The following is a 13,708-nucleotide window of genomic DNA, read 5'->3' as shown; positions in this document are numbered from 1 at the left end:
AACAATTATATATTTTATATTTTTTACAATTGCACAGAGAGAAAAAAACATTTAATAAAAAAATATACTTTCCAAATAGATACAGTATGTGTTACAACAATTCACTTTCATCTCAATCTTAGGGAACTGTATTGGAACTTCAATTGGAAATGGATGTTATGGTGAGATGAGACCAAAACTGAGCTTTTTGGCCATGCAACCCAGCAGTGGGTTTGGCTTGAAAGAAGGACACTTATGCTGAAAAGAACATTGTGCCTATACTGAAATATGGTGGTGATCTTTGATGTTATAGAATTATTTGCTGCTGTTGCTCCTGAAGCTCTTCTGGAGGTCATTGGAATCATGAACTCTAGCACGTATCAAAACATTTCGGCCAAAAGCATGTTTCCCTCAAGCAGGAAGCTCAAACCTGGCTACAAATTCATCTATTGACAAGGCAATGATTCCAAGCATACCTCAGAATCACCCAACCAAGAAATGGCTAACTGACCATGATATCACTGTTTTCATTGGTCATCTCAGACTCTAGATTGAAACAATTGGAATGTGAAAGAGAGCAGTTTGCAAGTGCAAACTGAAGCATCTGAAGAATTTTGAAATATTCTGCATGGAGGAGTTCCCCTGCATATTTTCATCTTAAGATGCAGTGAACAAGTGCATAAAGTAGTGAACATATAGATGTGAATATTTGCAACACTGAATTTGGAAATAAATGCATGATTTGAAATGGTTATTTTGGCTGGTTCCATTAAATCATTATTGAAGTAAAACATTTTCAATATATTTTGAGGATTACTGGTATTATTTATTTTACAGTGCATCTTTATCAGGAATGTTAATCATTTTGGGGGATACAATGTCTATGTACTCATATTTTTCTCAAAACAAGCTAAACTGTATAGAACATGCACTATACATTTGAAGCATAAATGGATTGTCTGCTCACATCAATCCTACGTGTAAAAAGCAGAGATGTATATAATCAGAATCGCATGGTCATCAAATTTGCAGTCAATCTGTCAATCAAAGGATCTGCAGTTGCTTGCCTGTTTTCTTTTGAATTAATGCACATCACGTCACAACTCACTGTTTCCACTCACTCTGAATCTTTTGCTGCTGCTGTTTCTTCCATGATGTCTAGTTAAGCTGAACTATCTTTATTCTGAAGCTCCTCCCAATTGTGCTCCAATATTCACCCCTCTTTCAAAGTAAATGTGGTCACCTTTGGTACCCATGCTAGCAATTTGAATTCAATACCCCATGTCCTTTCCTTCCTTTTGTTAAGTCTGCTGCAAACAGGTTTCCCCAGAATTTGAGGTGAATTTTAAAACACTCCTCAGCTGGTGACTTTGTCTGGTGTAACTGCATTGTTGCATTGATGTTTTGTTTTTGTGCCACTGTAAGTACAGCTTTCATTCATTTTTGTATAGACAGCTTATTGCACATGCCAAAGGTAGAGACACTGATTGTGGAACCTTTTTTTAACTCATTAAAATATGCGTGTATTTATTTTACTTTCAGGAAATTTAAATTGTGAATCAAGACGAGACCCTCTGACAAGCATCCCTCAAATCAAGAACATCACATAAAAGTCTAAATTGGCTTGATATTGGGTTGAGTAGTTAATCAATGTGAATTAATTTAGATTACATATTACAAATCAGTGACCATTTCTGCAAATTCTGTGAGAATTTTGCATTGTTGGAGTTCTTTGAATATGACATGAAAATGGTTTTGGTTTGCCCAGTAGGATGCCAGATGTAGTTATGACTAACACCTGTTCAAATTGGTTGAACTTCAACTAGCAGCAATTTCCACCATAAATTTCTTCTGGTCATTTAGCATGTTGCTACTAGCAACACATCTCTCTTACAATGTATCCTGCTGTTTCCCTCCAATTTTCTCCCCATACTATGCACTAGGACGTTAACGCCTACTATTGTCCCAAGAGCCTGCCTATGGTGTAGTGATTGAAAAGCATAGCCAGATCTGCTGGTAATAAGAGAGATTATTTAGCTATAAATATCTAGGAATAAACAGCTCACAAAACTGAGAGATTGTAAGTATTACAGCAGTAGCAAATTAACGACCATATCTAGAAATAGGACAGGAAGGCGAGGATGGCGTGCATTAAAAACAGTCAACAAAGACTTTCAACAATGTTAGAAGAAACATTTTAGTTGTCCTACTTATTTTTGAAGAATACAGAGTAACTAGCCTAGTTTAGTGTTTGCTAGTAGGAGCAGCTTTCTAGCAAACTAGCCACCAAACATTGGCAAGAAAATGCTTTGTTGCATATGGGCTGCTTCATTAAAATGAGTTGTTCAACACAATTTTCCACAAAGCAAATGATGTGGTTCATCTTTCTTTAGAGTCAAACACGCTTTGTATTTAATATTTTATCTGTATTCTATTCTTATGTCAGCCAATCATACGTATGCTGAAAAAATTAGGAGGTATGAAAACAAAGTAATATTTTACATTTTGTAATACCAAATTTTGGAACTTCAGTAGGTGTCCAGTAAAGGACCAGAACATCATCTGTTTTGTTCAGAAGATATCGATAGCAAAACAAAACTGTATGCATATGTTTATTGAAAATACTTCTGGGACTTATTTTAAAAATTTAATTTCTGAACATGGAAACATTCCAGAGAATAGTGCACTTGACCTCATACCTCCCTGGGTCCAAATTTCATTACAAGTCCGCAATCTCACTGAACACAAAGAGATTTATACAAAAACCTTTATCTCTTGACTCCGATCCGCATAAAAGTATTTTTCTAGTTGTCATCTCCAACCACTGAAGATAAAATGACACCTCTGATGTATTTCGTTTCACCAATTTGATTCACCGAGTGTGCCTGGTGATTCAACACTGTGTCATCCACACCTCTGAAAGGAAGAGAAAATGCACAGCATTTCTATTTCAAGAGAAAGCAGCATGTATGGGATGTTGATAGATCCAGCGGGATCCTGACTGACCCTAATTCTGATGACTTCTTGACCAATGGGACAACACATCGGTGAAGCTGCTTTGCAGTCAGCCACAGTGCAAATAGACAGAAGCTGGCACTCACCACTTGCAGGAGAGCAAGGTAGCCGGCCCCCACGTTGTCAAAGTTGATCTTGACATTCTTCCAGCGAGCACTCTCGTTGAGGGCCAAGCAGTCGGACTTATTGTTGACGATGTGTGTGGGGAAATTCTCATCTGTCGTGGTGTTCACGCAGTAGAAGTACTTCCCCGCGAAGAGGTTGACGCCCATGATGCTGAAGATCAGCCAGAAGATCAGGCAGACGAGGAGCACGTTCATGATGGAAGGAATGGCCCCGAGGAGAGCGTTGACGACCACCTGCACCAAAACGTGCAACAGCAAACTCAGGGATGACACACTTTGGCGAAAGACAAATCCAACTGCACAAGCTATATATTTTTAGCACTGACAACAATAATTTGTATATTTTTGATTAGTTACGGTTCAGAAAAATAGGAAAACACAAATGTTATAGTATCAAGTTGCTGGTATACACATACTTTCCAGAATAACACAGCTTAACATATTATGAGCACTGAAAATGTTCATTTCAATATTTTTGATCAGATGAAAAATAGGATAACACAAGTATAGAATGTTGGACTGCAGTAGAATACTGCATATCATTTCAGCATGGCACACAATGCCTGTAAATGTTCATAGGCACTAAGAGGAGGATGAACACACAGCTGGCCAAGAACAGGGAAAGGTACACAGGAGCTATTTTTTCTGGGAAATACATCACATCACTTGTGAGGGTTTCTTAACTACGACAATGGAAGGGCAAATCAGAAAGAAAACCTTGTTGAAGTACGACGAAGTCACAACATTTGTTTACTGCAAATAAAAAACACACGAAAAAGAAAAAAAAGCAACAGTTAAAAGGCATAGAGCAAGCAACATTCAAATGCAGTGCCACATCACACAACATTTATACAGAACCTGAAAAAAAGAAAAGGTAAGAAGCTAGCCATGCAAACAGGAAAATATGGTGACAGTAACACGAGGACAGAACATGTCACCTGATACACGCCATTTCAACAGTAAGAACAACTCAGGAATTTCACACCCAATGTTTACCAGCTGCAAGAGCAAAAAATTCTCCGTCCTAACATACTGTTTCTAAATCAACAATCATTTACAACAGAGTTCAGTATTCACACGGGAAAAAGGTCAGAATCAGAATATGTGGGAACATTCCAGCCTAAGCTATTCTATTTCCATCTTATTTGTTATTTTATTGAGGATAAAATGTGCATTAAGACAGGGGCTACTAGATGACTCATCCTGATAAAGCACTGTTTCAGTCTGTGGACGGACTCCATGGGCTGCACATCAAGTGCCGTCCGCTGACTCATGTCTGTGTGAGCCCCGTTTCGCCAAATGCGGAGTCACAAGAAGCGGCGGCTGACATCACATGCTTCGGAGGAGGGCATGCGCTTGTCTGCGCTCTCCCGAATCAGTGGCAGCGGCCACGGCAATGAGCGCCGATAATTGGGGAGAAAATGGAGGACAAACCATTTAAAAAAGTGCATTTCCGTGAGAAATATCAGACGAGAATGGGCCGTCACATCAGCCGCGTCACGCAGTGAACGCGTAGGAGGGAGGGAGGCAGTTCTGCTGTGTCACCGAACCTAAAGGTCAGGCATAATAGCGCTGGGTCCCCTCCATGTTAGCTAATGCGCGCGGATAGAGAGGGGCCGGGTGCACCGGCAGACGACATTCGCTATTACGCTCGGCTGCCCTTTCGTCTCCACAGTCAGTCGCGGGAGACACACGAATCACAGGGGGCACATCTTACGCCGCGCTCGCGCAACTACAGCAGCTGATACCAGCCGCAGCATGACGTGTTTCTTGGGCGAGCGCATCTGAAACCGTGAGGCTGCAGGTTTTATTCCCGGGCAGGGGCACTGCCGTTGGAACCTGGCGCTCAGTCACATGAATGGAAAAAAGAGAAGCGACATCTGAATGTCTACAGAGTGAATTATTTTGTCAATTGTATTTTTTTTTGAAAAGAGTGGAGACAGCGTGTGTCCCAGAGGACACTGTTGTGGCGGCGCTTACCCTCATCCCCTCAAACCGTGACAGCGCTCGCAAGGGCCTCAGTGCGCGCAGGGTTCGCAGGGACTTTATGGCAGTGAGCTCCGAGTAACCGAGGGCGTTGGCTACCAAGCTCACCAAAGAGACCTGCGGAAAATACAGGGGATGCTATCAACAGGGCTACAGCTGGGATCACACATAGGGCACAGAGTACATTTGTTCTCTGGGAGGATAGTTCATTATGACATCATCCCCCATTCTATGATGAAACTACAATTAAGCAATATGGCACTGGAGGCCGTGCTGTCTTGTGAATGCAGTCATGGCTACAGGGGTGTTGTTAGGCACAACACAAAGTGAAGTGCCTGCAATCCCCTGTATCCGTGATTATTCACGATACAATAAGACCTTGAGTACCACATTGCTAAATTGTAGTTTCATAAAACGTTTACAGCATATAGAAACAATTTACTGATGACACAAGATTATTTATTTTGTGATATTGTCTGTAAATGACGGTTTGCGCTGGAAGTGATTCTGTTTTCAAACAGGCTGTTTCATTAACTGTTACAGAATCGGATTTACAATCACCGTAGAATGTGGTCTCCACCAATCAGCATCCAGGATCGAAACAACCCATTTTATAATCTATTAGTTAAACGTGACCATTTATAATGTTAAATGGAAATGAGAAATGAAAGCCGTAGAGAGAATTTCTCTCTGCTCCAGCTATTCCAAGCATTAAGTCTCTGTAACGATCAACTTGATGTCTGTACTATTCATTATATTAAACTATCCACTTTTCCTGGGGCTCATATTTAAACATTTATTTTTCACAGAAAATGGTAAATTAGAAACAGTACTTTGTGAAGTATACCACTCAGTATTTAAGAGACAACCCCTAAATGTGCTTTAAAAATAAAAAGACAGATATACAGTATTTGTATTAAAAAAGACATCGGCAGGTATTTATATAGCTGTCTATGTATTATATATTGCAAGCAAAAATAAATGGTCACTTGGTCCAGTAAACTGGCTATAATCCTACTGCTTCCACGCAGACAGGTTCAACATTGGTACGTACATCAACAATCAAGAAGTCCAACCAACACCAGGCATTGGTGAAGTATTTCACAAATCCGTAAGCGACCCATTTTAACAGCATCTCCAAGATGAAGATGTAGGTGAAGACTTTGTCAGCAAACTCCAGCACTGTCTTAATGGTCTTCCTCTGCTCAATGTATATGTCTTCAAAAGCCTGCAGGGAAGCAGATGCACTTCAAAATTTGATAAGAAACAAAATGCAGTGCACTTGCAATATTAGTGGCGGCTGGTCACGAGGCCAGTGAAGGAGAGGGAAAAATAATCTATAATTATAAAATGATAATTAGCTTGATTCTCTCATCATGCCCTCACAAAGGCTGTTCCTGTCACCCCAGCAAGGATCGCATCGATCACACTTTTTCAAAACAGCCCTACTTTTCTTCACCATTTCATTATGCTTTGCCACTTGCAGACAAGAACCTTTATCTCTTGCATGCTGAATTTGTATACTGCCAGTTTACTTAATCATGCATTTGCACTAATGTGCTCTTTTGAGAACAGGCCTGGGGCTGTATGTATAAAGCTTCTAAAAGTACAAATCAGCTTTTAAACCAGAAGAATTTCCAATTGTGGAAATTCACTACTCTGCCTACTCCAAGATGTACGAAAGAGCTATGTATAAATATTATTTAGCCTGAAAGTCCTCCTAACTTACCATGTTTTTGGACCTCAGAAAGTATGTTATGAAAAAGAATGGAATGCATGACCAGAATGGATGGCAGAAAGGGTGCAGCATACCTTCTGAATTATGTACTGTTGTTATTAGATGATGCAGAGTTCATTAAAATAAAACACCTAATAATAATAATAATAATAATAATAATAATAATAATAATAATAATAATAATACATGTGTATAAAACCTGATTTATTTTTTAAATTACATTTAATTTTTGAACAATTACCTATGGCACATGCTAATATTCACCAGCCACTATAAAGCCTGTAGATCATCAGACACTTGTATCAACATATCCTTCACTGAACATAAAAACTGGCAGGGGCAATTGCAAATATACACCAAAACTGAAATAAAAAAAAACTCCAGGAAGAGAACTATCCCTTTAACAGGATGAGCCACACAGCAACCCCCATTAGGTGATGTCCTTCATCAATCCTGGAGAGTGCAAACAAACATGCCCCTCCCCCAAAATGCGTACTGCCACATGCTGCTACTTTTCACTCTACAGTCCACCAGCTGAGCTGTGCAGTCACTGTGTCTGAGGAATGCTCTTCAAGTGCAGCTGACATAGGCAAATTACAGGCAAACTACAGGCTCCTAGTCAACGTGACTTGAAACTCTCCATGGCCTTGGTGATGCTGTAACCGATTATGCACCTCCCTATATGGCAGGGTGTGCAACACGTGCCAATCCTTTTCAGGGTTTTGTGCCAACTTCTGCTCTTAGCTATTTAATTAGCTCAATGAAATCTTAGATCTTAGACATTTATATAAGCACCAGCTATAACTGCAGACTACAAGTGAATTGAAAATATTTTATGGTGCTTAAGAACAGGAGTAAGCTACCATAGTTTACAGAACTGTTAGAAAACTAAAACAATGGAGAACTGTATGGAATCTTGCCATGTATACTACTGGCATGGTCAGGTTCCATCAGCCCTTATGCTCTCACCCATGTATTGAAGCAGTTATGTTAACAGAACCTTGGGTTTCTTGGTGGCAGGGATGGAATTTTCAAATCAGTAACTACAGTCCATCATCTTGTTGCTATAAAACAGTTACTCAGTCCTGAGGGAGGTATTTCACAAAGTAATGAGGTTTTGCAGACACTTAATAATGGAACTTGGGCTTTCCAGTTTCAAATCTTACATCTACTCAGGCCTGTTTCCATTGCAACACATGTAGTATCTACTCCATAGCAGGTTAGAGAACATAGATGTGAAATCAGGACAACTCAACGTTAGCCTGGCTGAATGTTCTCATTCAATAAATTAAGATATTCTCCATTCAGATAGCTGCATTGAAACTGGAGCTGTAGGGCAGGGCAGAGAACTTAAAGATAGATTTTATTAACCCTTCATAAGTAGGCAGAGCCAGTCCTAGGATTTTGGCCCTCACCAAGAATGAACCAGTAAGTGGTTTTTTGCATTAGCAGTGAAACTGGCACAAGAACAATTACAATAACAATAACAATAACAAGAACAATGACAAAGCTATTTGTACCCAGGGAATACAGCATAATTAAAATGTCTTAAAAAAACATTTAGAATTTGAATTGTGCGGCCCACAGACGGTTTGTCAGGAGCTGGCTCTGTAAGTATGTTTTTTGGAATGTTTTTTTTTTATTCAGTTTTTTTTAAGTCAGTGTACTAGAACTCCATTTCTCACAATTGCCATTTGTTACTGTTACATCAGCATTACAATGTTCAGTTAATGACATTCTAATCACACATTCTTACACTGTATACAATTAAAGTAAAACAGCAAAAACAAGCACAGAAAATGTATTGTAATATACAACATACATATTGTAGAGGATGACATAGCCAGGATGTCTTCAATTGCTGGCTTGCTGGATTGCACTTTCTTTGACTACCCCATATTAAATGTAAATAAATAACCATATTTTTATGGATTATGGATTAAATTTAATTCCATGCAGTAATAGTACAGGCAGTTGTTTATATACATCATGGCATGCTAAGTGATAATTTATACTTTACAATCTAATATTTTGTAAATGAGTATGTAATAGTACACTATCAGGACTGCCACCTCTAGCTGCCTTTAATTTATTTAACATAATTATAGACGGATTGCCCGTGTTGGTTATTAAGAAGCACACTCTGAGCCAACCTGAGGAGGTTGGGTTCTGCCTCTAGAGTCTGGTTTCTCCCCAGATTCCTTCCTATCTGTTCCACCGAGGGAGTTTTTCCTTGCCACAATACCCTCGGCTTGCTCTTGGGGGGGGTTTAGGCCCTTGTGAAAACCATGCTATGCCTTAGGATGTTGTTATTTTCAAATAATAATAATAATAATTCTACCTTGTCTCTAATGATAAAATCCACTATTTTAAACTGATAGGCCTATAGTTTCCTGAATCAGTACAATTCCATTTCTTATATACTGGATATATATTACCTGGCTTTCAGTCCTCAAGATTTTTCTCCAGTTTCTAAAGACTGTCTAAAAATACCTGCCAGTGGTTTAAAGATGATCTCACCCAACTCTTCAAGTACCCTTGGGTATATGCCATCAGGGCCTTTGTCTTTAGTTCATGTAATTTATCTAGTACTGCTTTATCCTCTATCAAAAAAAAAAAAAAAAAAAAACAAGACCAGGTCAAAACCTAGTATATGGCTGGACCTAACACACGTGATCCGGCCGACCAATGGTGTAACTTCATCACTCACTCAGTCACTCGCTCAGTCAGACATTCGCGTTTGTAGGGCTAGCCCCGCTGTTGCGGTCCAGCCAAAGAAAAAAAAAGAACTATCAACAAAATAACTATTTAAGGCATCAGCAATATCCTTATTGTTGTAAAGCATTGCTCATTCTTTCTTTATGCACTTAACCTCCTTTACTTCCAGTTTCCTACTGCAGTATTGAAAGAAACGTTTAGGATTACTTTTTGCATCGTGGGAAATTTGCCTCTCTAAGAGCCTTTTAGCTAAGCTTAGTTCTTTTTTAACCTTAGCAGTTATATTACAATATTCAGTATCTTTTATATATTGTATCTTATCTCTTTTTCCTCAAACTCTCCCATATAGCTTTATTCATCTACTTCAACTTTTCCTTACATTTGGAATGAATTTACATTGTACATCACGAATAACCCTTTTGAACCTGCCACACTTTTATTCACAGTCTTACAATCATTAAGTTGTACCCAGTCTATATCACTTAAATTTGCTTGGATCTTGTTAAAGTCAGCACGCCTAAAATGAAAAATTCTGGTTTAGAAGCCCACTTAATTTGCCAAAATATATCAAAACTAACTGCCGAATGATCACTTTTACCAAATGGCTCCAAACGCTAATTCTATCTGGATCATCAGATACTGACTGACATTTGGTGCCAAAAAATGGTTATTCATGCCATCTAATAATTCGTCCTCACTTTCCTTGTCCTGAATTCCGAAATAATAACAGAGTAATTGGAAATCACCCATAATAGTAGTCTCACATGCAGACAAGCTTTATTTTATATTTCCAAAAATCATTGCATTCATGCTACTGTCTGAAGCTGGTGGCTGGTAACATATGCCTATATTGAGGCCCTTCTCATGATCCTCTATGAGTTTAATCCAGATGTACCCACTAGGTATGAATTGGTTAATTTCAGGAATTTCTTGAACGTTAAGATTTTCTTTACATAGAGAGCCACACCCCCATATCTCTTACTGGATCTAACCTTCCTAATAAGTTTGTACCCCTCTGTATTATATTCATACCAGTTCCCCTTCCCTAAGCCATGTCTCTGTAATCCCAAATATGTCATTACCCCCATTATTTACATCAATCACAAGTTCCAAAAATGTATTTTCATGCTTCTGGCATTTAAACAAAGGCATTTCAGACTAGTGTGTCTACACATCCTCTCCCACTCCCTTACTCCCCATTGCCCCAAGCCACCCTTACTAAAATTTTGCTTAAAAAAGATTTTATCAGTTCTCACTACTATAGGTAGCATTGACAGCTTCCATCTGAACAGTCTGCACCTCCCTACACTTTTCACTCAAGCTCCCTACTTTAAATAGTCCTGAGCTACCCCAAGCATACAGTGGCCCAGTGCAGCAGTACCCCTCCGGTTCTGGTGCAGCCCGTCATGCTTGTACAGGTCACAGGTCGCCTGTGGAGGTTCTGCTCCTAATCTTTTCCGCTAACTCCACAAATGCATCCTGCAGAGCTTCAAACCTGCCCTTACCTACAGTATCTCATTGGCCCCTACATGAACCATGACCACTGGATCCCTCCCTGCTCAGGGCAGGAGCTTTTTCGCATGTTACAGTACAGACAGTACATACAGTGCATTTCAAATATGCCCAGGAGCAACTCATAAAAATCACAATAAAATCACACAGATCTTCGGTTCAGTGGCCGGCAAAGCTGCAGGCACCATATCATTGATCCCAGCAACCGGCAGTAAGTGTGGAATTAAGGGTACAGAGGGTCAGAAAGTGCCCAAACCCAGGGGTCTGCTTATCCTGTGGTTCAGAGGAGCTCTGGTTCCTCCGGCTCCACAGTAGCTTCTGAGTTTCAGAAGAAACTGGTTTCATCCTCGAGCCAAGAACGCACAGTACTACTACAGCCCTAACTTAAACTCAGTAACAACTGTTATGAGTATGAAATCCTACACTGAAACCCAACATTGGCTTAAACGCCCACAACTTGTAATATATACGTAAATATACTTAAAATCCTGTGACCACACTAGTCCATGTACTTATGATCTTTGTTCTATCCTGGGGTGAAAGTGCAAATTAAGACTCCATGATTTCATGAAATCTCACAGAACACCATCCCACACTCTGATGAAGCTAACCAACCTGCAGCACTTGGGACTGTTCCCATTCCTGGATGACCACCTAGCCATGCTAGCGCAACTCTAAAGGAAGCAGCATTTTACTCACCAGAGCCCCGCTGCTCAGCAGGATCATGAATATGATGAAGCTCTCAAACCAGTTGTGCTCCACGATTCTGAAGCACGTCTTCCTGAGGGTCCACCACATCTTCCCCTTGCCTTCTTCGATGCTCACTTGGCAACAATGGAACTTACGCACGCAGCCTGAAATCAAACATAGCACCCAAAAATTATGAAGCAACAAATACTTTTTTACCATCAAAAAATAATTTAAAATAATGAAAAAATGAAGAAATTCATTAAAAATGAATTATTGAAAATAGGTTTCTGCATAAAAAACTCAAGTAAAAGTATTTGGTCAGGGGATCTAGTCAAGCATTAATTAACCTGCTTTTGGGCTTACACCGATCTTTTGTGTAAGTGGCAATGGCAGCAAAACGGTTATACTGGATTTATTTTTCAACATGCACTGGTTATTATATTCACGTGTCTTTCTGCTACCAGGTACATGTGACAAACAATAATCCAAATGCAAATTACAGAGTCCAGCTCTATGTGCCTTTCATGAAGGAATTTTGTGCATTATATAATACCCAGAGCCTTGAGCAGCATTGCAATGATTTTCACTGCTGTGTAGATAACCATGGAGACACACTCTGGGGCGTACCTGCACTACTCATCACTGGCCTTTCAAATCACGGAACTCCAATCCTTTCTTTCAGTACATTATGTCCATGTTGCTACAGACAATAAAGTGCAGCAATCTATATAATATCTGCAGGCGCAGCTGGAAGAAAATGGCTTCCCCCACACTCCGACGTACGAATTATGAGAAACCATGAAGCCAAGGTGAGTTGCAGGGTTCATTCAAAGGCTCTATTCACAAACAAGCAGGTAAAAACAAGCAAGGACAAACGCTGCATTGTCCTTCGCATAGTTCTGGGTTTCCTATACAGGGAGTGCTCCTGTCACAGAGCCCAGTATCTGTGTGTTTAGGAGTGGGATCCAGAATGATTTATTGGCAGACGTTGGTGGGTGCGTGCTCCCTCCCTCTATGCACATGGCTGCTTTCCTGTGCCCTTGAGATGTGATGGCAGAAGATACAAAAATAAACCCAAAACCCACGCATGTGTAGAAAGACAACAACATGCACAGCACTGCACAGACCACAGTACATCTGCACAGCTCAGTTTGCCCGGTTCCCATTAAATGATTTAAATGTGCATGTGCGGTTAATAGTGCCTTTAATTAATGGAGTGTCTCCTCCCCTGCTGTGTTCATATGTTTCATTTTCTAGGAAACACAATGGAAACACAATGATAATGTCAGAGGTCCTTGCTTTCAATAAAGCAACACTGCCACCACATACTGTAATGTGGCAGAGGGAAAAATTCAGCAGCTCTAAGCTTGTGTACAGGATTGACAAGATGTTTGTTCGAAATCAAATGTCAGGCAGAAGAACAATTTGCCTGGCAATATGCACCAAATGAATAGACGAGTCTAAGCTTGATGACTGTTAATTTAAAAATGATCTTATAAAGGCAGGCATCGATTTCACCGCAGGGAAAGGACTCTTCAGGTGCTCTTTAATCCAGTCGTGGAAGGGAACCGAACACTAAAGAAAGGGGTGAAATCTGTACAACGAGGCTAAATCTAACTTAATCCAGGATGCTAAGACGATCAAGCACTATCACACCAGTGCTCAGATTTATTCTGGTATTACATCGTTAGGAAGATGGATTCCCTATGTCTGTGATCCTGTGTTCACTTGTGGAACTGCTAAAGGCAGACGATCCTTTTTCTCATGTCTTGTGGCTACTCTGGTAGTTCCCGAGAAAATGTAATTATCATATCGAGCGCTGTTCTCTGAACAAAAAAAAAACCAAAACAAACAAAAACAAAAACAAAACAAAAAACAAAACAAGTAGTTCAGAATATCACATCACTTGCACTGTAGCCATATCTAATCAGAGCTTGAAATTATG

General features: G+C 39.8%; 1 protein-coding gene across 8 annotated transcripts in view; it reads right to left on the bottom strand.

The window, feature by feature from the left end:
* The window catches only part of scn1laa (sodium channel, voltage-gated, type I-like, alpha), a 62,954-nt gene that overhangs the window by 5,484 nt on the left and 43,762 nt on the right, over nucleotides 1-13,708 (bottom strand). For all 8 annotated transcript variants that reach the window (XM_035409283.1, XM_035409285.1, XM_035409282.1 and 5 more), the window contains 4 exons: nucleotides 11,773-11,927; nucleotides 6,160-6,333; nucleotides 5,100-5,222; nucleotides 3,081-3,353 (listed from right to left, as the gene is read on the bottom strand). In XM_035409283.1, the coding sequence (XP_035265174.1) occupies nucleotides 3,081-3,353; nucleotides 5,100-5,222; nucleotides 6,160-6,333; nucleotides 11,773-11,927 (725 nt within the window). The remainder of the gene's footprint in view (nucleotides 1-3,080; nucleotides 3,354-5,099; nucleotides 5,223-6,159; nucleotides 6,334-11,772; nucleotides 11,928-13,708) is intronic.

Source organism: Anguilla anguilla, chromosome 3 (assembly GCF_013347855.1).
Source record: "Anguilla anguilla isolate fAngAng1 chromosome 3, fAngAng1.pri, whole genome shotgun sequence".
NCBI lineage: Eukaryota > Metazoa > Chordata > Actinopteri > Anguilliformes > Anguillidae > Anguilla > Anguilla anguilla.
Note: the sequence above shows the minus strand (reverse complement) of the source record. Positions and strands in the feature narration are given on the sequence as shown.